At 36.2% G+C, this 25,897-nt stretch overlaps 1 protein-coding gene across 1 annotated transcript in view; it reads left to right on the forward strand.

Moving 5' to 3' along the window:
- LOC127424991 (collagen alpha-1(IX) chain-like) overlaps positions 1-25,897 on the forward strand; it is a 48,481-nt gene that overhangs the window by 14,495 nt on the left and 8,089 nt on the right. The window contains exons 4-29 of the mRNA XM_051670560.1: positions 1,074-1,145; positions 3,156-3,285; positions 7,928-8,324; positions 10,610-10,690; positions 11,357-11,374; positions 12,256-12,348; positions 13,164-13,199; positions 15,140-15,211; positions 15,935-15,979; positions 16,107-16,142; positions 16,266-16,289; positions 16,427-16,480; positions 17,418-17,489; positions 20,673-20,714; positions 21,239-21,295; positions 22,581-22,634; positions 22,737-22,790; positions 22,924-22,977; positions 23,476-23,529; positions 23,874-23,927; positions 24,048-24,101; positions 24,872-24,925; positions 25,187-25,240; positions 25,519-25,563; positions 25,687-25,740; positions 25,822-25,875. Of these exons, the coding sequence (XP_051526520.1) occupies positions 1,074-1,145; positions 3,156-3,285; positions 7,928-8,324; positions 10,610-10,690; positions 11,357-11,374; positions 12,256-12,348; positions 13,164-13,199; positions 15,140-15,211; positions 15,935-15,979; positions 16,107-16,142; positions 16,266-16,289; positions 16,427-16,480; positions 17,418-17,489; positions 20,673-20,714; positions 21,239-21,295; positions 22,581-22,634; positions 22,737-22,790; positions 22,924-22,977; positions 23,476-23,529; positions 23,874-23,927; positions 24,048-24,101; positions 24,872-24,925; positions 25,187-25,240; positions 25,519-25,563; positions 25,687-25,740; positions 25,822-25,875 (1,814 nt within the window). The remainder of the gene's footprint in view (positions 1-1,073; positions 1,146-3,155; positions 3,286-7,927; positions 8,325-10,609; positions 10,691-11,356; positions 11,375-12,255; positions 12,349-13,163; positions 13,200-15,139; positions 15,212-15,934; positions 15,980-16,106; positions 16,143-16,265; positions 16,290-16,426; positions 16,481-17,417; positions 17,490-20,672; positions 20,715-21,238; positions 21,296-22,580; positions 22,635-22,736; positions 22,791-22,923; positions 22,978-23,475; positions 23,530-23,873; positions 23,928-24,047; positions 24,102-24,871; positions 24,926-25,186; positions 25,241-25,518; positions 25,564-25,686; positions 25,741-25,821; positions 25,876-25,897) is intronic.

The raw sequence follows: 25,897 nt of genomic DNA on the forward strand, positions 1-25,897 counted from the left end.
TCAAAAGTAAAAATAAGATCTTGTATTTTGCTTTAAGAAAATATAGGCAATTTTTTTTAGAACTAGGGATATTTTCAGCATGTTTTCACGACAATTAAACACATTTCCCTCAAAATTTCTCATTTCCATAAATATTATTTATTTATTTTTATTATTTTTTTATTTTTATTTTTTTGTGGTTATTATTTTTCTCTATGATTTAAATTATTAGATTATCACTACTTATTCAATACAGCATGTTTACTATTTTTACTATTAAAGTAAAAAAAAAAAAATACTGTATATGCATTTTTTTAATGATTAAGATCAATATAAATTAAATACGGTACAACAAAAATTACAGTTACAATTTATTTTATTTTATTTTATCTTCGTCATTTTTTTTTTTTTTTTTTTTTTTTTTTTGTGGTGTTATGGTAATGAGAATTTTTGAGGGAAATGTGCTAAATTGTCATGAAAATAATGTCACAATGCAAATATATTAATGATACAAAAATAGGCTTCATGTTCTTTAAGCAAAATATAATTTGAGGTGAAATATGATCCGGAAATGTCCTTTTATTTGTGAAAGGTAATTAAATATTTATAATATTAAAAATTATTTATAAAATTATTTACAATAATAATAATAATAATAAAATATTAATTGTTATTCTAAATATAAATATTGTAACATAAATATTTGCTGCAAATGTGCATCCTAACAGGCCAAGTGCATTAAAATTTATGGACAAAATTTTAAGTATGTTTTCTGAGAACAGATTTTTTTTTTTTTTTTTTTAAAGAATAGTGATGTGTTTAATTGTCATTTCATTTTGTTACTGGGAAAAAAAATATATATGCATTTTATTTAAATAAATTTAAATGAGAACCCAATGATCCAGCTGTCATACATAGTAACTTCTGAAAACGATATGTCTACAGATTTCCACAGTAATGAGAAGGGTGAATGAAACATTGTGCCAATGTCACAATTTTACCCATTGTTTCTAAACAATGTGAGAGTAATCGCTGGTGATATGTCGCTGCAGTCAGGCTTGAAACAACGCTCATGTCACTTATGAATTTTTCAGAGCTGGATTTGAACAGATTAGATGGCGACACAGTGTGCCCCACCATGAAGAATGGACAAGACGACCTTCCAGGTAAAATCAAGCCTCTGTGGAAAAACATGATGAGCTGTGTTTTGATCATATGTATGCATGCACTGCAGAATGTTGGGCATTGCATATTACATACAAATGCATGAGGCATATGTGCAGCATATATATAATGCATAACCACTGATGAAGTCTCTTTTTATATATCTCAAATACTAAGTTTAAAGAATTCAGAGAATTAATCACACAGAAGAGCAAAATTAGCATGAATATTTAACCAGAATCATTAAAAATATCTCAAATAATTTAGGCATTGTTTACCTACTGTATTAACAGCTTGAAATTGTTTGCTGTATGCTGTCCTACAGCTGCAGACAATATAACAGCTCTAAGCTGTTTGTTTTTATTACGTTAAGATGCTGAAGCATATATTCGCCTTGTTTTAAGACATCTTTAGATCTCAAATGAGCCAAATAAAACTTGGTCTCTGGCTGGCCAATTTCTGCCATGGAAACACTTCTAGCTCAGCAAGATCTTAATTGGTTGCGACTCCTTCGCTTTTAACAAATAATGCGGAGGGTGCAACCTCAAATCACAAACATGTGCTGCTCTGCACATGCTGGATACAGCATAAGTGAGTTTTATTGGCAAGACTGAAATGCAATTACTAAGAAGTAAACTAGATCAGGGCTATTCAACTTTGTAAAGTTCAGGTGCCACAAAGCTGGATCCCTATTATACATATATAATATGTACAGTATGTTTATTATATATATATATATATATATATATATATATATATATATATATATATATATATATATATATATAATTATTATTATTATTTTTTTCTCCCCAATTTGGCATGCCCAATTCCCAATGCGCTCTAAGTCCTTATGGTGGCATAGTGACTCGCCTCATTCCGGGTGGCGGAGGACGAATCTCAGTTGCCTCCGCATCTGACCGTCAATCCGTGCATTTTATCATGTGGCTTGTTGAGCGCATTACCACGGAGACCTAGCGCGTGTGGAGGCTTCACGCTATTCTCCATAGCATCCATGCACAACTAACCACGCGCCCCACTGTGAGCGAGAACCACATTATAGCGACCACGAGGAGGTTAACCCAACATGACTCTACCCACTCTAGCAACCAGGCCAATTTGGTTGCTTAGGAGACCTGGCTGGAGTCACTCAACACGCCCTGGATTCGAATTTGCGACTCCAGGTGTGGTAGTCAGCGTCTTTACTTGCTGAGCTACCCAGACCCCCCAATTATAATTTTTGTTTTATAGTAAAACCATTTTTATAGTAATTATTTTATACATTATATACAGCCTATAAATTAGGGGTATAACAGAATTTTCTCATGTTTTTTTTTTTTTTCTTCTTCACAGATTAATAAATGCTGTGAAATAATTGCATTGTGCATTGTTACCTCATGTATTAACTACTGTTAACGAATATAACCTTATTGTAAAGTGTTACCATAAAGTCTGACTTTTACTTGGCAAAACATCCAAAAGGAATGGCAATGAAAGTTAATCATATTTTTGGACTCATTCTAAATGGATCAGATACGAATCCTCTAAGAATCTATTAGGAATCATATACGATCTTTATGGATAAATCTCAAAATTCAAATTCAAATTTGTCAATTATTTTCTCAGTCAATCCTGAAAGATCTTATATGATTCTTTGGCTTTGTTCAAACAAGCAGCAAAAATCTGATATTTTTGCATATTTGACTCAAATCTGTTTAGTTTTTCGGAGTTTGAATGGCAAAAGCAACATAAAAACAAACGCATAGGTGGTTTGAAATCCTATGTCATTACTATAGCAACCGATGTAGATATACCAGATATTGAGTATATTGTCTGAACAAGCGGATCAAATTTCATCACTTGCAAAATAGTGCAGACAGTCCAATAGATCGGATTTGAAAAACAAATTAGATTTGTGTCCAGTTAAGATTGGTTCCAAATTATTACAGAATTCCATTTCCATTTTATGTGATACGTTAGTAAAAGTGTGTGTTTGTATTTGTGTGTGGCAGGGTTTGATCTGATCACACAGTTTCAATTAGATGTGATCCCAATGAGAGGTGTCAGAAAGGTAGAAGGTTCCACTCCCCTCCAGGTGGCATACAGACTCGACCGTGAGGCTAACTTCCAGATTCCAACCAGGTAATTATAAACCTGATCACTCATGAAACTGTATACACACACGGAAAAGCTGGGAATGCCTTTATGTGAACTAACACGCACAATGTACGACGACACAAAAGTACACTAAAATCAATATATGTATCAGTGCGCACGACTACATGAACCAAAGCTAAAAATGTCACATACTGTATTTACACACACACACACACACACACACACACACACACACACACACACACACACAGCCTTTTTGAATACGTGGTCGTTGCTTCAGGTGTTGCATTATTACAGGTCACACACAGATGTTAACACCTCTGAACAGCTTCTAATAACACAAAAAACAACTTGTCTGAACCTATATGGCATCTGCTTAAGCTTCATTCCCAGATGGCCCATAGAGCCAGTTAGTCTCTGTCTGTCTCTTTCTCTCTGACAAAGAACAGTCATGTTACAGCTACGCTGCAAAGTTGTATTCATTTATTTATTTATGCCTATTTTTTAGCCCTTGTTTCTTCAGTACGTACGTTACCTGGGTATCAGACGAATGACAATTGCACCATGCTCTACCAGTTATGCTACAAGAACTCATAAAAATCATGCTTGTTAAAGAGATTAAACTAATGTTTTTCACCTGTCAGACTGAGAATCCCAATATTCACATGCTTATTAGAGTATCACATTAGCTTAGCAACATGTGCTAATGCTAAACTCTTTTGGAAATGTGTGTCCCAAATCGCAAACTTCTGCAGTATTTTACGTCATTTTGTTGTGCAAGTAGTTCGAGTAGTATGGGTGCGTTTCTGTCAGCTCCCTAGTTTAGTAGTCAGGGCACTGATCAGGGAGTCGGCCATTTTAAGGGCTGTCTCAATTGCAAAATCGTTCCAGGGCACTGAAACATTCGCTCCCTAAAAAAATCCCACAGTGCACCGTAAAAACCAGGGAGCATCGTTGCTCACTATGTTCCCTTACTGGAAATTGTCATGTCTTCATGACGAGCACAAGTTTAAAACTATGAAGTCAAAGCCTTATTTTCTCTTCAAAAGAGATGTTGTTTGTAATGTCTTTCATCCAATTGCAATGAAAGGGAAACAATCTTTTAAATATTAGAGTTGCTAAAAGTAGGTTTAAAATACACTCCTTTATAATTTATGTATTTATTCAATGTAATTTATCTTTCATAATAACACTGTAAGTTTGAATATCTTCAACGAAAATTAACGATAGTGTCATTTATACAGCGATGTCATTGATTAAAGGTGCTGTAAGCAATTTTTTCATGGAAAGGTATGCACACAATTGCACTACTCCCTGAAAGATAATAAAAATATAGTGAGATATCTCAATGGTCTCTGTGACAGCTCTAGACCTTGTAAACAGCAAAAAAAAAAAAAAAAAAAAAATGTCTGCAGGCCGTGGACAATGATGCTTTCTGCCTGTCAATCATTTTGCCCATTCTAATAGTAATGTAGTTGCAGTGAAATACTGAGGCTAAAAATGCTATTTTTTTGTCATGTTGCTCATAACAGTTGTCAGTTGAGGGCGCTATTTTGCTGCTGTTGTTTTTGACAACTGTTTCTGCTCGTATCTGTGTCAGTAAAGCTCATGTGGTATCTTTGGAGTGCTACATTTTGGAAAGTGGGGCGTGGCTAATCCAACGGTTAAACTTTTCAATTGCTTACAGCACCTTAAATACCAGCTGCGCTTGAGTGCGCAAGCTCTTTATCGTGACGCAGGTAATTGAGTCACAAGTGTCCCAGTATTCAATGGATGAACACCCTTTCCAGTGCCCGAATTCGTGTTCACTATATACTGATTCACAACATAGGGAGCTGATTGAGACATATCCTATTTTTACACTGAAAGAAGTGTACTTTGAGTACTTGGCTGATGTACATCATCTTTCATCATCACATCACATCACATTTAGCTGTCCCTAAATAGCAGAAGGGGCGAAGTTACCTGGCAGCATTGCTGGACTGATAAAACAATTAAAATTAATGGTGAATGTGGCAACTAGTGAAACTTCTGTGAAGACAGAGCCTTACAAATGTGAGTTGATTGCTTTACCATCACCCCACACTGTGTAAATATGTACATTATTTTAGATATAAGTATTGAACTAAGTTTGGCTAACGTGCTAAAGCTAGCAGCAACGCATCGCATGTTTTTGAAACATCACTTCCGTCAGCTGTTAAACAGTGAATACTTCTGTGTAACCAAAAACTTGTGTTTCAAAGAACTAGTGTTCTATATGGGACTATACTACACTTTAAAAATCCATACACTACATGGCTGAGTGCATAGTGTATACTGCATCATTTAGGACACAGCTGGAGTGTTATTAAAAACAGCAAGACATGGCACAACCATCAAGTCCTTGCATGCAATTTTTATATACAAAGAACACAAAGCTTAGCAAAATGTGGTAATGCTAAATTCTTTTTTTTTTATCCACTTTTCTCCCAATTTGGATTGCCCAGTTCCCACTACTTAGTAGGTCCTCATGGTGGCACGGTTACCTCAATCTGGGTGGCAGAGGACAAGTATCAGTTGTCTCTTCTGAGACAGTCAATCTGCACATCTTATCACGTGGCTTGTTGTGCATGACACCGCGGAGACTCTCAGCATGTGGAGGCTCATGCTACTCTCCGCGATCCACACACAACTTACCACACGCCCCATTGAGGGCAAGAACCAATAATCGTGACCATGAGGAGGTTACCCCATGTGACTCTACCCTCCCTAGCAACCGGGCCAATTTGGCTGCTTAGGAGACCTGGCTGGAGTCACTCAGCACTCCCTGGATTTGAACTCGCGACTCCAGGTGTGGTAGTCAGCGTCAATACTCGCTGAGATACCCAGGCCCCCCAATGCTAAACTCTTTTGGAACCAGCTGTGTGTTAGCGAACATGTTATTGCGCTAAAAAAGCTAGACACTGAGCAATGAATAAAACAAAATGTTGGTGTCTCGTGAAACCTTTTAAATAGTTGAAGTTGACTTTTTAACTTGACACAGTGTCTTAAAAAAACAGAGAGATGCGGCACAACGTTCAAAAATGATCGTCTAGTGCATGTTTACATAGTAATTGAAAAACTGTGCAGTCAGACACAAAAACATGTTTGATGAAAACAGCCCTTGTCAGACCTTGCGTGCAATTTGTCAATAACTAAATGAAAATTTAGATTATGCTAAAATCTGCATTCTGGCATTCGGTAACTGAGGCTACCAATCAAAAGAACTCAAGAACTCACTTTTAGAGTATGTTGAGTCAGCTTGTCTTTTGTAGTGCTAATATCCATTCTTGTGCTACTATCCATTTTACAGTTTCTCCTCAGAGAAAGAGCGAGCGAAGTTAATTCTTTAGAGTAAGAGTGAGATTATTCAAGAGAGTGGCCCAAATAATTTTTACTAACCAACAGGAAACATCATATTTATGGCTTTTCCTTGATCCATTTACAAGCTGGTTAAGGGCCACTGTAAAAGCATCTCCTGCAGGGCGCCTCTGCCCATTAAAATGCCATGTTGGGTCAGACCCAGAGAGGGTCCATGTACCACCGGACAGCGTAATTGATCCTTAAATGGTGTGTTATTGATCGCCTACGGCCTGGGTTCTGATTCTGTAACATGCTGCAACGAAAGCCAGACATGTCCCTTTGAAATAACTCACGGAAGCTTTGAAGATGAAAGTGCACTTGGCTCTGATCCATTTTGCTATTCATGATTGTATCTTAGAGCAAGATTTGAAGCCAAGCAGCTTTGTGTTTTATAATGCACAGCTCCTTGATGATCAGCCAATAATAGAGGTAAAATGATATTCTTAGCAGTAGGCTTATAGATTGCTTTTATGCAAAAACATGCTTTGTGTCTTTCCAGAATTACTTTCGAATGACCACAACAAACAATGTGGCGCAATAGTTAAATTACATAATTTACAATAGAAAGATGTCTATAACAAAAAAAAAAAAACAAAAAAAAAATGTATTTAGTGATGCATTTAATGTTAACAAAGAACACAAAATTAGAAAACATTAAACAAGAGGTTTATAAGTGATAAGCCATCACCAGGTTTACCATGACTTAGGGGTGTTCTTAGATACAAAAATAACCTGTACCACGGTAAAATTACTCTTACATATGGCATCAGTTGGTTTATTGCTTTTATAAAACTTCAGCAACAGCAATATAACAAAATACACAATATAATATAATACTATACTAGATATATAATACTAATATAATAATATAATATAGTGCATATACTATCAACTTGCTGCATTAATATAGATTGTATGGTCACAGGTGCATTTTTGTTGGCTTCGATCACGGCTCATCCAATCAAAATTTAGTAGAACTGTCTGTTTTATATTTTTTTTTTTTTTTTTTAAATACTTTGAAAAATGTTTTGTCCCCAAACATGTTATATCCTTTAGCTCAACTAGTGCTAGCAATGCCAAGGTCATGGGTTCAATTGCCAGGGAACACACATACTTAACAGTATGTACACCTAGATTGAACTGTGAATCACTTTGGATAACAGCGTTTACCAAATGTATAAATGTAAGATTTCTGCTTAAAATCCATTTGTGAAAAAACTATTTGTATCAAGGTATATACAGTATGTTTAATATACGGTATATATCCAAACTCATTGCCCAACAGGCTGAACTTTCCAAGGGGATTCCCGGATGAATATTCTTTCATGACCACCTTCCGCATGATAAAGAACACTGTAAACAAGGTGTGGAACATCTGGCAAGTGGTGGATGAAGATGGTTTGAAGCAGGCAGGTATGCGTCTCAACGGAGACCAACAGGCTCTGGAGTTCTTCCTCACGACGATGGAAGGAGATCTCCAGACCGTCACCTTTCCGGGTCTTTCTGTGCTCTTCAATACCAAATGGCACAAGGTGATGGTCGGTGTGGAGAAGGAACTGGTGACGCTGTATGTGGACTGTCAACCGGTAGACCAGAAACCCATCAAGAGGAAAGGTTACGTCAACACGGAGGGAGACACTCTGATTGGACGACTGGATTCTGATCCCAACACATCTGTTGTGGTGAGAATGATTAGTCTGATCATTCATAGATCTATGAATCATATCTATATGATATACAGATGGGGTCCGAAAGTCTTCGCATTTTTTTATTTTTTTTTATTCTAATTTAATACAAGATGTTTACTTTGGATAACATGAGAATTTGAAAAATTAACGAAAGAATTTCAACATTTCTTAGAATCTGGTATGTCCCCCTTTTTCTTTAATCATAGCATTCACTCAAGCTGGCATGGACTCCACAAGTTTATACAAAATCTGATTATCCATGTTCTCCAAAATGATTTGAGAATGTTCCAAAGAACATATTCTGTGCTTCAGTGAAAAGAAGGAAATCTCACCATCTGTAAAAGGAGTTAACATGGTCGATGTCACTAATTTGCTTACATATGATCATTGACCTAGAAACAGTGCAGAATCCCACATATTCCTTTTTTATTTTATATCATAATGTTTAATTATTTAATTTGTATTTATTTTTTATCTTATAACTTTCTGTTAGTGGTCAACCAATAAATCGCCTAGGCCAATAAGTCAAACTATATATGGCATTTTTAAATTATCGGCACTGGCCAATGAATTTTCCCGTTTGTCTGATTATTATTGGAAGCCATGATCTACCATCTAAAATGCACAATATATATATATATATATATATATATATATATATATATATATATATATATATATATATATATATATCTTCATATTCCTTCTTAATTTTACATCATACATTTTCTTTCTTTTACATTTTTTTATTATTATTTTTTTTTTAATCCTAGAACTTTCTTTTTGTAGTCGACCTATCGGCAAGGCCATTAAATTAGCCAATATTTGGTATTTTTTAATTATCTCAATGGCCGATAAATTTTCCTGTTCGGCCAATAACTGTTGAAAGCCGTGATTTACCGTACCATAAAAAAAAGCATAAAATCGTATTTTTAAAGATTTATTTTCTATTTTTACATAGTTTTCTACATATTCCATTTTCTTTCTTTTTGTTTTTCTTTTTTTTTTCAAGATCCTAGAACTTTCTTTTAGTGGTTGACCCAAATATTGCCAAGGCCAATAATTCGGAAAATGTTTGGTATATTTAAATTACTGTCATCAGCCGATAAATTGATCTACCATGTAAAACTCACAAAAATCTTTATTTATTTATATATATATATATTTACAAGTTAAAGTTTCTATATTTTCCTTCTTAATTTTACATCATACCTATTCTTTCTTTTAATTTGTATTAATTTTTTTTTTTTAAACTTTCTTTTAGTGTTTGACTGATATATCGCCAAGGCCAATAAATTAGCCGATATTTGGGATTTTTTTAAAGTATCGGCATTGGCAGATAAATGTTCCTGTTTGGCCGATTACTGTTGAAAGCTGCAATCTATCATACAAAAAAAATCGTAAAATCTTATTTCTTAAAACTGCATTTTCTAATTTTACAAAGTTAAAGTTTTGTGTGAATTTCTGCATAAATATAAAGCTAAGTTAATTAAATTCTTAGCGATTTAGCAATTTTAATTAAAGTACATGTCATTTACTATCATATAAAATTATGTAATATATGCATATATCGGCATTATATCGGCCATTAAAAAATCCATATCAGTCAATCACTATTTGCTTTTTATTTACAGGTTTAAATGAATAAAAAATGTAAAAAATCATTTTGAATGTGTCTAGTCTGGACTTTTGGACCCCACTGTATATTTCTAAGGTTGAAATTATAAGATTTTGTATTGATATGTCATTTTTTTATTTGAGACTTTCAGCGACAGTTCCTGAGGTAGTACTGAGCAAATCTGAACCACTGAGTGGATTGTGTTAAAATGGTTTCCTGTGGATTTTGTCTCCGACCATAGGCCTATATGATGAATGTTACTGTCACCCTGTACCTGTCAAATCCATCTCATCCTGTAACAGTCTGTACCTGTGATGAATGCGACTGTCAGTGTGTGTTACTCTCACACACTCTTATGAGTGTCACCATCAGTCACTGTAACTGTCAGATTGCAGAACCTCAGCACCTTGTCATTTTCTGTCAAAAACCAGATCTGATACTGTTGTCAATCACAGCTTATAGTGTTGTAAAAACCTGAAGCTGACCCTGCTGTAAATACCAGTATTGTGCATATTTACATAGAAAAACAATTCAAAAACAGCTTAGACAGAAGCAAAAACCCGTTTGGTGTGAACGGCACCTCAGTATATAAGTGTAAATGTTACTGAGACATTGCCTTAAGATGATCTCTTTCAGTAAGTGTGTGGTGTTTTTCTCCCAGTTTGAGTTGCAGTGGATGCTGATTCACTGTGACCCAAAGAGAGCCCAGAGAGAAAGCTGCACTGAACTTCCTCTGACTGAGGTAACTGCGCTTTCATCACTTCCTGTTTTGTCTATATGATAAACCGACCAATCACAGACTCAGATCTGTAGCAGAGTAGACAATTAACTATTGATTTTTAAAGCCCTCAACTATTGTTGTAACAGTTAAATGCTTACATACAGAAGGTACTTGAAAACAGTAAAGATTATGTGTTAAGATGTTTCTTACTAAATCTATACATTTATGAATATTATGTACAAAATCTCATTATGGCACAGTGCTGCACTACTGTTAGTGTTAAGACTTGATTTAGAATATTTCATAATTCATCAACAGCAATACTTATTCTGATATATGAGCTGTTTCACCATGGTACAACCTTGATGAAATATTGACAATGCTACTGCAGTCAGAATGTAGCCTACAGCAAACTTCCACACGTTAGCTGTTGCGCTAACTGTGCTAGTTTCCTAAAAAAGACAACACAAGCATCAACAACCATTTTGGCACTTAACAATTTACATTTAAGTGTATATTTTTTTGCTTTTGCTTTATTTTATGATGAGTTGGCCGGGCGAGGCGCTGTTATAGACCGCATGTTGTGGCGCCATCTACAGGTGTGCTTTCTCACAGCCTTTTTGGTGAAGGGGTTTTATTTTCACTAACGCTACAATAATCTTTATTTTCTCTCTTTTGCTTCTTCAGATGTATGCCAATGCTGAGGTATTTGATTTTTACCCATTTATGTTTTCTTTTTGTTTTAATTTATAACTGATTTTAGCAAATAATCTACAGTGCTTTGATGCAGAATTGACTCGTGGCTACCTGCTATACTTACTGCAATCAACAAAACATTACAGTCAAAAAGGATCCAAAGCGGGATTACAGTATAAGACGGCTTTTATATTGATCATTCTGATTTTGAAAGTGTTTATTTTTAGCATGCGCAGGAGATTATTAGAAACAATAAAACTGTTTCATCATTTATTCACCGTTCTGTCATTCCAAACCTGTATGACTTTCTTTCTTCCATGAAACACAAAGAAAGCCCTTTTTAAATGGAAGCAGACAGTGAAGGGAAAGACTTTAAGTAAATAATGACTTGATTTTGGTCTGTTTCCACACATAGCTATGTATAGAAAGTCATTCAGGTTTGGAACGTCATGAGGGTGAGTAAATGATGACAACATTTTTACTGTTGGTTGAACTATTCCTTTAACAGCACAAGGTAAATAACTTGTAGTATTGTTTTATTGCATTGTTAATAAATTTGAATTTCCTGGCTCAGTTTAACTTAACCATCCTTTAAAAAAATGACTATTATCTTCTAATTTGTTTTTCCACTGAAGATATTTTTGGGGGGCTTGCTTGAAGCTTAAGCTAATAAAGAGAAGCTGGGAGCAATAAGCTAATGATTTACATTTTCTTTATTTTGTTACATATAATTCTTTGAGGTCTCTGGAAAGAGAGAATATTTGCACACTTTCCAGTGATTGATTTGGGTGCTATATTTTGCTAAAACTAATAATCAAATGGATTATAAAGCATTTTTAGTTTATTTTTACTCAGTATGTTCCCTCTTTTACTTCTTTAACCCCCAACAGCCAGACCCCAAGCCAATCCCTGGTCCCCCTGGCCCTGAGGGTCCCAAAGGGCCTCGCGGACCCCCAGGAGAGGATGGTCAAGATGGGAGAGATGTACGTTTTTTTACAATTCAGTATATAATTCAATGTTTATTTTTTTATTTATTTTGTTATTATTAAAATAAACAATTTAAACAAATATTACCATAATGTATAAATACTTCACAATTTAAATAATCTATAATTGATTTTGACTAATGAGAATGAGATCGCTGTACATTTTGGTAACAAGTATTTTTACGGTAAAAAAATACTATAATGCAATAATTAATTTTATTACAATTATGATAAAATAAATAAGAAATACTACCCTAATGTATAAATACTTCACAGTTTAAATAATATATCATTGTGTTTGAGTTATAAGAATGAGATTTTTTTTTTAATGTCCAGTATTCAGTGAGAATGGGTTTAATTGTCATGAAAATAATTGAAGATATTGACTCTGTGTTGCATCGTGTTTGGTTAGTATATTATGTTACAGTCAGAATTCAAGACTGAGTCAAAGAACCGTTAGGCCTACATAAAACTGCAGAAATGAACATCCAAATCAGGTCACCAACATTCAAAATATACTTTCACTACTTTTTGAAACTCATGTCCTTTTGCATGGTCAGCTAGACTGGAGAAAATATCTCCATTAGTGCTGTTCCTAAAACTTCATTATCTCAGTCCTCAACACACACTAAGAAGATAGAAAAGGTTCTTCTCTTCCCAGGCAACTCATTATGGATTTATCCTCTTGTCAGCAGAGGCGCAAGCTTCTCATTAGAGATGTTCTCATGTCAACACCTCTGTCATGTCTCGCTGACTTACACTTATTGGTTCTAACACAGTGTCTCTTTTTCTCATTGTTTTTTATTCTCTAGGGTGTTCCAGGCATCCCAGGAACTCCAGGAGCGCAGGTAAGTACAAGACAGAAGAATATCTCTGTTTTAAGGAGACAATGTTCTAAAACTCAGCAGGATGTTATGCTAAATGGAATTCACGCAAGTAGGACATGTTCTTTCATCAACATCCCTATCAACAGATTTTAAGGATAGGTAAAGGAGTAGAGTAAAGGCCGAAACATACTTTATGCAAGTACATCAACGCAGATGCTTCTAGCTACGCAATCTTTGATTTTGTGTGTTGTTGTGTTCCAAAATGGGTCAGACCGCAAATATGCATTGCATTCTCAACGTTGCTGCAAGGGGCGCTACATTTTGAAGACAATTTTGCTAGGTCAGTATTTTGCATCACTGTGGTAGAGTTACAGTACCTTGAGAAGTTTGGTCATAAAACCGGATATGTTATTATTCAGTTAAGAAGCTATAAATATATTGAATTTAAATTACTTCCTCAGCAGTATTATCTTCAAACTGTTGCTTCGAAATGACAGTAGTTGACCTGAAAGAGAAAGAGACCATAGAAGAAAACAATGCACGCTTGTTTAAGCTATAGCATTCCCTTGTGGCAACTCTGAGAATGCAACATTTGCAGCACAGATCACATTTTAGAATGCATCCTAACGTTTTGTTTTTGGGGTACTTTTATACCAATTTTTTCCTGAATTTTACCATGTACAATTCATAATGAAGAATGCACCATGACAGTGGATGGAGTACAAACACTTCTTTCACTTCGGTTCATTAAAACCTCTTCAACTCTGCAGACTGTACAGTTTATTTTGTTGCCCTAATATGACAATTCAAAATTTTTCAAAAGAATCACAAAGTGAAATATGATTTCTGTAAGACATCAAATACAAACATTTCTTTTATGCACCAATCAATGCTGCTGTAAGCCCCAAATAGCAAAAAACTTTATATCTGCTTTTACCTTAGATAATGTTCCAAAACATTTGACCATTTTTTATCTGTGAGCTTGCTTGTGTGAATAACCCAATGTTATATCTTAGATGTACAGAACAAAATATGCGGTCCAGCAAGTAAAGCATGCTAAAGAAATCATCAGAAATATGTTATCGACTATTGAAAGAGAAGGATCTCAGTTTTCTAATGACACTTAAATTGAGCTTCTAGTCCACTCAGAGGCCGAGATATTTGATGAAACAATGGGGGTGGTACATGAACTGAAAATTAGACTGAATGTCTATGGACAAGCACATTTGCAAGGGCCAAAATGCGTTAGAGCACCACCTACATTTCAGATCGGCATTTTGTGATGGAAGGTGATAGACGAAAAAATATTTTTTCTAGTACTTGCTGCTATCTAGTGGAATAAAATAAGACTTTTTGGAGGGAGGTGGAGTGAAAAGAACCAGAATTACATGCTTACAAAGTTAGGACAACAACAAAATAAGATTTAAAAAAATCTATTCATTATAAGATTGTAAACATATACAATATTATTTATGAATAATTGGAGTCTTTTTATTATTATTATTTAATGGGGTTTCTGAAAAAATGAGACCAATTTATGGCAATTAGTCCACAGTATGTAAATGGTGAAAAATTGCTGGCGGCAGCCCAAAAATGCCCCAGAGTTGAAGAGGTTAAGTAAGATAGGAATGTTATATTATAAAAAAGTTTTGTTGTATTTCTTAGTCAGAAAAAATGCATTTTTAGACTGCTGAATCAAAAATACACTCAGTCACAATCCAGCTTCATGTGTAAATATCTGCTATGAGGAAGAATGGTTAAACTGCTCCATCAACTGGTGTGTCATAAATAGGTCACATGCTGCTCAGATCTGACTCTGATCAGAACAGATGCACAGACAAGTCTACCATTCCTAATTAAGTTAGCATAGACCGGCCATGCTTCACTGTATCTTAGCAACAGCAGCAGTAGATGCTGAATTGTGATAAAACTGTTTTTGTCCTGTTGTGTGTGTGTTACAGGGCAGTAAAGGAGACAGGGGTGAGATTGGACTTCCAGGACAGAGGGGACTGCAGGGGCTGCCGGGGCCAGTGGTTAGTATTGGAACACTTTACCTGGGGCCTTAACCTGGACACTTAATAAAAGAACCAAATTGAGAATGTGTTTCTGAGATGGTGAACTGACTTTTGTCATAATATCACATCTAATATACAGTACAGTGGCTCCAAAATTTATTTGGACACTTAAACCACACTTAAAAATGTCTGAATGTCATTGAATTAGATAACAAAATATCAAACCAAGTGGCTTTTATTATATAGAAAGATGGCACAAGCACACTTTTCAAGCAAAATAATGCACAACAAGAAGTTTGTTTTAAACAATAAAACAATAGATATACTGTTCAAAATGAAACTATTTGGATAATTAAGTATTTGGATACTTTCTGATTGTCAGATATTAGTGGAACCTGTCCATAGTTACTATAACTTGAAGGAAACAAACTTTATACATTCACTATAAATCATTTTGACAGCAGTCATAGCAAAAAAAATTGCTCAGAAATGTTATTTAGGAAAAATGTATTGCATAATTTGTTTGCATATGGCACTTAGTTTGATATTTTGTGATGAAATTCAATGACTCTCAATCATTTTAAAAGTGGCCTAAGAGTTCAAATGGTTTTTGGGGCCTTTTATCTACTATTCCTTTGTCTACTATTACTATTTTACTAGTTGTCTACGATATCTTCTATTGTTTGTTTGTTTGTGTGATCATTATCAGTATCATGTATATTGACTGACGTCTTTGTGTAGGGATCTATGGGCCCCATGGGGCCACGAGGACCAGTGGGAGAAAGAGTAAGTTACCTTATAATGACCCCTTACCTTCATTTCCTGTTTGATTTATGTTCTGGAAAGGTTCACTCCAGTAATGGGATATTGAGTTAATGTCATTGTGCTAACATGTGGTTTTATCTGGTTTTAGGGTCTTCCTGGTTTCCCTGGACCTGCTGGACCCCCTGTGAGTTCCTTTTTTTTTTCAGTGCTTTTATTATTGTGCACTTTTAACAAGCATTCTGTTAATTTTGGATTGTTATTCTCTATGTATTCTTCTATATTTCAAAATGTGTATCTTCTTTTCTAGGGACCAGAGACTGTTGGACCTCCAGTATGTACCGCTTTTACGTGATTTCAGATTAAATATGAATTGGTCTAACTGTTATTTATCTCACATCAGTACATATTCCATATTCCACATATTCCAGAGATAATAATAGTTTTTACCTCTGATATTCCCTAACATAGGGAATTCCAGGGAAGCCCGGAACTCCAGGGGATGAAGGAAACATCGGACCAGAGGTCGAAATCATTTTCAGAATGCCTCACTATGCACACTTAGGGGCCGTTCAGACCAAACATGCTCTTTTGCAAAAAATACGAGACATGTAGAACACAAAGAATGTGTCTTAAGACTCATTTTTTTTAACTCCTTTTAAACTTGACATGTCATCTAAAACACACAGCGCTCCTGAGCGAGATGGTGTAAAAACTGTGAGACGTAGGCAACACTCAAAGACACAGGAGGTATTTACACTTGGTCACTTCATGTGTTTTTACTGATTAGATAGCTATTCGATTATGAAAAGACCAAGTGTAAATGCCCTCCAAGACGATTTGAGATGGATATAAATCCAATCATGCATCAGATGCATTCCAGATGAAATGTGTAAATGCATCTGTCTGTTCTGGCTTACAGCTACATGTGTAAACTTAACTCCGCCCAAACAGCGCTACATCAGCATGGGGAAAATGCTAAACATAACAGCTGCTACCAAGTAATTGCCTTAGGCTTGCGTCGAGCAATGGATAACAACAAATTAAGAAACAGATGCATTTTATAGGAGAGATAGAACTTTTTTCTTCATTTATTTGATGCAGATCGCCGACGAAACTGAAACTAAACAATGCATAATCACGAAAGTGAACTCTGTTTTATTTGCATATAGCGCTGGAATTGAAAATCATATTTCTATCCATTTGGCAGAGACACATTTATGTGGCCAAGCGTAAATGGAATGTGCTTATTCAATTGGATCGCAATCTGATCAGTAAAAACGCATGAAGTAACCAAGTGTAAATACCCCCCAAGTCTAGCACGTTTACACAGAAAAGAACAATTGTCAATCAGCGGACACAGACGCAAAAATTCATTCGATGTGAACAGCCCTTAGATTTCACATTTACAATAGCAATGGTTCCTTTATATACCTTTATTCACGACGCATTATTCTACCAGGGCCCTCCTGGACCAAGAGGCATTAATGGGCTCCCAGGACCCCCGGGGCTCCCAGGACCACCAGGACCCGCAGTAAGACCTGCTCCCATTACACGCTACAGAATTTCATATGTTCATCATTTTACATGTAGCAAATGCATTCTTAACAAAGCAACTCATAAGACCCAATATACAGGTGCATCTCAATAAATTAGAATGTCGTGGAAAAGTTCATTTATTTCAGTAATTCAACTCAAATTGTGAAACTCGTGTATTAAATAAATTCAATGCACACAGACTGAAGTATTTTAAGTCTTTGGTTCTTTTAATTGTGATGATTTTGGCTCACATTTAACAAAAACCCACCAATTCACTATCTCAAAAAATTAGAATACATCATAAGACATAAATGATTAGAATACATCAAAAAACATTTTTAGTGAATTGTTGGCCTTCTGTAAAGTATGTTCATTTACTGTATATGTACTCAATACTTGGTAGGGGCTCCTTTTGCTTTAATTACTGCCTCAGTTCGGCGTGGCATGGAGGTGATCAGTTTGTGGCACTGCTGAGGTGGTATGGAAGCCCAGGTTTCTTTGACAGTGGCCTTCAGCTCATCTGCATTTTTTGGTCTCTTGTTTCTCATTTTCCTCTTGACAATACCCCATAGATTCTCTATGGGGTTCAGGTCTGGTGAGTTTGCTGGCCAGTCAAGCACACCAACACCATGGTCATTTAACCAACTTTTGGTGCTTTTGGCAGTGTGGGCAGGTGCCAAATCCTGCTGGAAAATGAAATCAGCATCTTTAAAAAGCTGGTCAGCAGAAGGAAGCATGAAGTGATCCAAAATTTCTTGGTAAACGGGTGCAGTGACTTTGGTTTTCAAAAAACACAATGGACCAACACCAGCAGATGACATTGCACCCCAAATCATCACAGACTGTGGAAACTTAACACTGGACTTCAAGCAACTTGGGCTATGAGCTTCTCCACCCTTCCTCCAGACTCTAGGACCTTGGTTTCCAAATGAAATACAAAACTTGCTCTCATCTGAAAAGAGGACTTTGGACCACTGGGCAACAGTCCAGTTCTTCTTCTCCTTAGCCCAGGTAAGACGCCTCTGACGTTGTCTGTGGTTCAGGAGTGGCTTAACAAGAGGAATACGACAACTGTAGCCAAATACCTTGACACGTCTGTGTGTGGTGGCTCTTGATGCCTTGACCCCAGCCTCAGTCCATTCCTTGTGAAGTTCACCCAAATTCTTGAATCGATTTTGCTGGACAATCATAAGGCTGCGGTTCTCTCGTTGGTTGTGCATCTTTTTCTTCCACACTTTTTTCCTTCCACTCAACTTTCTGTTAACATGCTTGGATACAGCACTCTGTGAACAGCCAGCTTCTTTGGCAATGAATGTTTGTGGCTTACCCTCCTTGTGAAGGGTGTCAATGATTGTCTTCTGGACAACTGTCAGATCAGCAGTCTTCCCCATGATTGTGTAGCCTAGTGAACCAAACCGAGAGACCATTTTGAAGGCTCAGGAAACCTTTGCAGGTGTTTTGAGTTGATTAGCTGATTGGCATGTCAAAATATTCTAATTTTTTGAGATAGTGAATTGGTGGGTTTTTGTTAAATGTGAGCCAAAATCATCACAATTAAAAGAACCAAAGACTTAAACTACTTCAGTCTGTGTGCATTGAATTTATTTAATACACGAGTTTCACAATTTGAGTTGAATTACTGAAATAAATGAACTTTTCCACGACATTCTAATTTATTGAGATGCACCTGTATGTCATTGGCTTAATCTAGTTTATAAATCTATCATATGTAAACACAAAACTCATTTAGGGGATTGAACTCAGGAGTTCACTTTTTCTTTCCAAGTCTCTTAGAGTTCACATCTGTGTCCAGTAGAACAATATTATTAGCTACACTACTAAGAGGTGACAGTGATTTTGCTAAGAAAGACACATTTCTGGATATTTTGATGGTCCTGGAACAACATTCCTTTCCAAGAAACATACAGTATTCCTTAACCAATCTGTCCCAGTTCTTCCACAAGAGTGTCAATAATGTGAAATTATGTCGTCCTAGCCGAGGAGGTTCCTATGGGTGGAGTACAAGCATTTTCTTCTTTTGTATGGCAAGTTGCCTTGACATTGACAAGTTTGTGTCAAAACACAATCAACAAAATGTTGTTGAAGCCTCATTCCAAGGCCTGATCTTAACCCTAAAGCCCAAAGTAAACTTTGGTTAGACGTGAATGCTAGATGTCTGCGTACAGAAAGCATGACGCAAATTTCATCATCAGCAAAATGCTCTAGCACTGAACGTGTGCAGCCAGATTTTTCAAACCAAGTGTACTCTGAACGTGCAGTATGCGCATGTGCCTGGAACTATTTAATTTGTGGGTCCACAAGGTGGCAACACTCGTTGGAGTGGTGGTGGCATAGTGGGCTAAAGCACATACCTTGTAATCAGAAGGTTGCTGGTTCAATCCCCACAGCCACCACCATTGTGTCCTTGAGCAAGGCACTTAACTCCAGGTTGCTCCAGGGGAATTGTCCCTGTAATAAGTACACTGTAAGTCGCTTTGGATAAAAGTGTCTGCCAAATGCATAAATGTAAACACTCACAGTTGAGCCATTTCTGTCACGAAGAAGCGCTAGAAGAAGATGTAATCACCGCTAAACAACAGGAGATGAAGGTGGAAACTACAACAGTGGATGTGCATGTCAATAACGCATGTGTGAGGAGGTCAGGAAATACCTTCATTTGTATAACGTGAGTCTGAAGAGAAAACTACTGAAGAGAAATAGTCCAGTATCTCATAGCAGTCGCTGTGCACATGCGCCAACCACCTGTGTATGCACACAGTCAAATGGCTAAACTTTGAAAGGCTAAGCGTTCGACCGTACGCAGACACTAAGCGTTCGTGTCAGAACTGAAGTATACTTTGGGCTTATCTGATTGGTTCATGGGAATTATGCACCAAAACCAACAAAAATTATCTGGGAACCTACTTGGCAAAATCATGGCCCCCTTTTGTTAATACATTCTCATTTCCTGTATCTCTCTTGTCTGTGCTGTTAGCCCTGACTTTACCTTTCAATGCTTTCTGGGTCAGGTGGCTTCTGTTCTCGGAAGGTTTTTGGGGCTTTTACAAAGACCTGTTTTAAACGCTGTAATATCTGATGCTTTTTAAAGGGCCTTTTCTTTTGTGTCTGTGTTTGCTCATGAATTTAAACTATGCCGCTGTCATTCTGCTGTTTGTAGGGGCCTCCCGGTGCTGGAAATCCTGAGGGAAGTGGGGAGACCGTGAGTGCTCTTTAGATTTTAATAATATTCATGTTTCAGTGGACACACAGAACCTGCACATCAGTACTCAACAAATATATTCTAAAAACGACATTCCCTTTGAGATCTGAGGCCTACATCTTAAAGTCCCAAATAAGAAAACCATGCAATGTACAGAATATAAAAAACTTGGGAAAAATGTGTCAAACTTCACTGTTCATGTTTTATAATTTCCCATTGTTTCATTGAAAAGATAAAAGTCATTAAGTGAAAAGTTATAAAGCAAGCATCACTACTAAATTGCTCATAATTTGCATTTTACATTTTCTTCCTCAGAAAATGTAAAAATGTTGTTACGAGTTGAAATTTGGCTGCGGTTTTTGCTGTTGTCCCAGATCTTACATGTTCTGAGCTATAATGGGTCTTCTAAATGTATCTAATGAGTGATGGATTGGTTAAAGTGTTCTGTTTTACTACACTTCCTGTCTGCTCCTATCATTAATGATGAATAGATCTGATGTGTTTATGTGTGCATTTGTTAGCAGTGTCAGGCTACATGCCCGGCTGGACCTCAGGGACTGCCCGGTCTGCCAGGGATGAAGGTGAGCCATAGACAAATGCTTTAGACTAGCAACTAGCATAGGGCTGAAGAAAATGCCTTAGGAACACCTTAGCAACCACCCACAACAGCCTAGCAATGCCATATAAACCGCAGAACCACCTACTAATGCCCTAGCAACAGGGTCAGATTTGGAGACTAAATTTTACCAGGATTATCAGGATTCATGTTGCGCACTGGACATCTATTATCTGCATTATTATTATTATATGTGTTCCATAGGCTACGTTGCACATAAATAGATTAGCTGTTTCACAAATGACGCACTATACACTATGCACTTACAATATACTCAGTGCACTCAGCCATGCAGTGTATGAATTTTCAAAGTGTAGGATCGTCCCAAATGGAACACTTAAAAAAACATTTTACTACACGGAAGCATTCATAGTTTAACAGCTAGACGGAAGTGATGTTTCAAACACATTTGACGTTGCCACTAGCTTTAGCACGTTAGCTAAGCTCAGTTCAACACTTGTATCTCAAACAACGTACATATTCATAAAGCGTGGGGTGATGGTAAACCATTCAACTTACATTTTTAAGGTGCTATTTTCACGGAAGTTTCGCTGGTTGCTACATATCCAGATAACTCCGCCCCTTCTGCTACGTACGGCAAGCTGCGCGCACTGAGTGCATAAAATGTCCTACATTCCACATCATCCGGGTACGCATAGTACACTTTTTGTTGCATTTTCAGTGTTTACATACTACTCGTACTACTTACACTTCAAAATGATGTAGAATACTGCAGAAGTGTGCGGTTTGGGTGCACCACTGATCGGTCCATGCGGCATGACACACTGATATTGATTCATCAATATCAATCAAGAACACCGTCATTTTACATTACGGCGGATCTAGCTGCAAAGTTTTAATTCTTTTGATGCACTGTTTTTCCGCAGCACACTTTCTCTTTCATTCAAAAAAGAAATATGGCGTACGATAACAATAAAATATTTTCAAAGGGGATTTCTTCGTTTAATTGGCCATTTAAATTTTATATATATATAAATCATAATGTGCATCTGCCTGCTAGCAGCCCACTGGCCCACCAGGAAAAGTCCCGCCCATGCCGATGGCCAATCTGACCCTGCATAGCAACCACCCAGAACAACTAACAAATGCCTATCAAGACCCAAAGAAAAACAAAACAATTTTTAACTCTTTAGAAACCACACAGAGTAGCTATACATCAGTATGCTCACTAAAGAGCTTTTGTTTGGCCAAACTCTCAAATAAATTACTCAATTACATTTCACTGCCAGGGACACCGCGGCCTGCCTGGAGTGGACGGCGTTCCAGGTACTCAAGGTGACAAGGTAAGTCAAGTTTATCTGCACATGACAGATAAAATGTTCTTTACAATAATAATAATTATGAACAAACACTGAAAAAACACATATTCCCTCTTTTATTGACAGGGAGAGCGAGGAGCCGCTGGAGAGCCAGGTCCTACTGGACGCCCAGGAGAAGATGTAAGAAAACTAATGTGTTTGTTTGTGTGTCCATTGCAGAGTCTGATGTGTGCATGTTTTGACATTTTCTACCACATTTTACCCCAGAAGAGACTTGGCATAGTTATACCTTACAATGCTGTATTTATTGCAGGGTCAGCGAGGTCCAATTGGATTTCCTGGAGCTCATGGGGATAAAGGAGATCGGGTAAGACTTATAGCATTTTCAACTGCAGCAGAGCAATGCTTACAGAGCAATATCCACAGATTCCACAACAAAAACTTAAGTAATAATTACATTTATTTTATGCTCAATACAGCCAATCAAATAACATCTGCAGTGATCGTACAGAGTATGAATGCTGTGCATACTGTACAGGAAAATTCATGTAGCTAGCCAATTTCGCTAAGAAGTCAAGAGTATTATTAAATGTAATCTCTGGTGACTGGTATGAGAACATATACTTACAAGTAAATTTACATGTCTTATACAGAATATCACTGTTACAGAGTAGTGTAACATATATAAAACTGGAAAACTAAGCGAGCATTAACCATGATTTTTATTGCTTTCTAACAATATAAATCTATTTCGTACTCTTTTTAGAACTCATAGATTGCTACCTTTGAGGGATTGCTCCATATATATTCTGTGAAGTTCATGCTGTCAATCAAAGATTTTACTGTCTGTCGCATGTGCTTACAGGGTCCTCCAGGATTTAACGGTATCCCAGGACCAACAGGACCACCAGGATCTCCAGTACGTGCACAGTATTTAATCGATTATTTTTATTAAAAAATCAAACAGACATTGCAATTCTGAACTACAGTCTGGCAATAAAGTAGATAAAGAGGATTTATGTTTTACTTCATCTGATATTTATGAGAAATAGCCAAAAAAAAAAAAAAAAAAAGAAAAGAAAAAAGAAAAGCTCTACACCAAACTAATCTAGTGGAAATGTTGTTTAACAGAACTTATGTGATATAAGGCAAGGTTTTGAGATTTAAGGCTTTTTCGAGGTCTTTCAAGGATATGTGCAGAGGGTGCAGTTTATTTTGTGTGTGAATTTTGATGTAGTTTTGTGTATTAATTAATATTAACAGGGTGTTGAAGGCATCAGAGGGCGACAGGGACATCCTGGACCTAAAGGAGATGATGTATGTCCTCTTTGCTGTCCATATGTCCAACTCTACTCAGAATCACTATGAATTAAATAACAATCATTGACATCCTTTTAACGCACATTGTTTTCTGTTTTTTTTTTTTTTTTTTTAAAGGGTGCGATCGGAGCCCCAGGCGAGAAAGGTGCTACTGGTGCCAAGGGTGACACTGTGAGACATTGATCTGTTTTCAAAACATTTATTTATGAAAATGCCCTTTAGATTATATAATTAGGGTAATAAATATGAAATGGTACCAGAATGTAACAGTAATATGGAAGCCCTAAACCGCAAGGTAAAAATCAATAAGATCACTAAGATAATAAGATCACTAGGTGAAAATGTTTTTTTAGGTGTCTTAGTGCCCTCCTGAGCCTACAGTTTTTTTGTTTGTTTGTTTGTTTGTTTTTGTTTTTTTTTCTGAAATTTTTTTTTTCTGAATTTTTTTTCGTTCTGAATTAATTTTTCTCTCAGTTTTTTTTTCTCTCTCCAGAATTTTTTTTTTCTCTCTTAATTTTTTTTTTTTCCCTCTCTCTGGATTTTTTTTTCTTTTTATTTTTTTTTTATTTTTTTTTATTTTTTTGCTAGCTAACAATTAGCATGTGGTACCAACCTCAGCCACCAGGTGCCACTATCAGTAAGTATGAAATCTTATTCTTAAAATCAGAATGTCTGTGGTACTTTATTTGTTGATTTATAGATTCATAGTTACATTATAATACAATAACAAGAATGTTTTGCAAATATTAATCAAGAAAAACACAAACGAAGTATACTTCATTTATGAAGGGGGGGTTAATGCAGGACAGACTCAAGGTACCATGACACCTAAAACAAAAATAAAAAAAAATCACCTAGTGAATTTTTTTTTTTTTCACCTTGCAGTTCAGGGCTTCCGTATAGGAAATATCTCTCATAACTTTTAATGATTTCATGTTTAGGGTGAGCCAGGAAAGCATGGTTCTGATGGAGCACCAGGAGCTCTGGGAGAAAAGGTGAGATGTGATGACGATTATGCTTATGACTAAAGTTCAGAATTCAAGACATTTCCATTTGTATTAGATGCACTGAAATGATTTTATGATGCTACATTTTGCTAAAATATTGAATATATATTGTTTTGTTACTTTAATTGTTCTTAGATTCAACTTGCTAAGTGCTAACTTGCTAAGTATTTAATAATATTAGCAGGTTCTTTTGATTACTAATTACCTCAAATCAAAGAGGTGTTTGATATTTTGTTGTCTGTTTGACAGGGAGAGCCAGGGCTGCCCGGAGCCATCGGTGTCAGAGGAATTGTAGGAATTCCCGTAAGTCAATCAGTGATTGTATATTTACCTGTTCGTGTTTCTTTTTCTTTTTTTCTTTTTTTTTGGTGTGCGTTTCCTTAAGTGATTCCTGAAAATGCTATTGTGAGAGTCAGTTTTACTCTTATAGCTACTTTGGTTTAAACTTTGTCAAAGGAATGCCTTTAAAAAATGAATTTCTATGTTAATGGAGGGCATGTGATACTGACTCCAAAAAATTTAAATTATTATTTTTTTTTCTCATTTGTAAACAATGACCAAATGCTGAATCTCAAATTTAGGGTTTGCCAGGAAAACAAGGACTCGTGGGGCCTGCAGGTCAAAAGGTAAAATTTACATGAAAGAAAGCATCATTTACATGCAATATCATTTTGTAATTTTAAAACATGAAATGTGATGCTGTGGCAAGCAGTAAGCTTTATTTTCTCTCTCTATATATTATGTTATAGGGTGAAACTGGCGCTCAAGGACCGACTGGTCCAATTGGGCTTCCTGGTAAAGATGTGAGTATTATAATATTAGCCATTTTTGTACTTGCATATATTTTTGTCATTATTATTAATCATATTAATTCAATATTTTAGGGTGCAGCTGGACCCGCAGGAGAAGATGGAACTCCAGGAGCTAAAGGAGCCACTGTAATTAAAAACACAATTCATA

Source organism: Myxocyprinus asiaticus, chromosome 34 (genome assembly GCF_019703515.2).
Source record: "Myxocyprinus asiaticus isolate MX2 ecotype Aquarium Trade chromosome 34, UBuf_Myxa_2, whole genome shotgun sequence".
Classification (NCBI taxonomy): Eukaryota; Metazoa; Chordata; class Actinopteri; order Cypriniformes; family Catostomidae; genus Myxocyprinus; species Myxocyprinus asiaticus.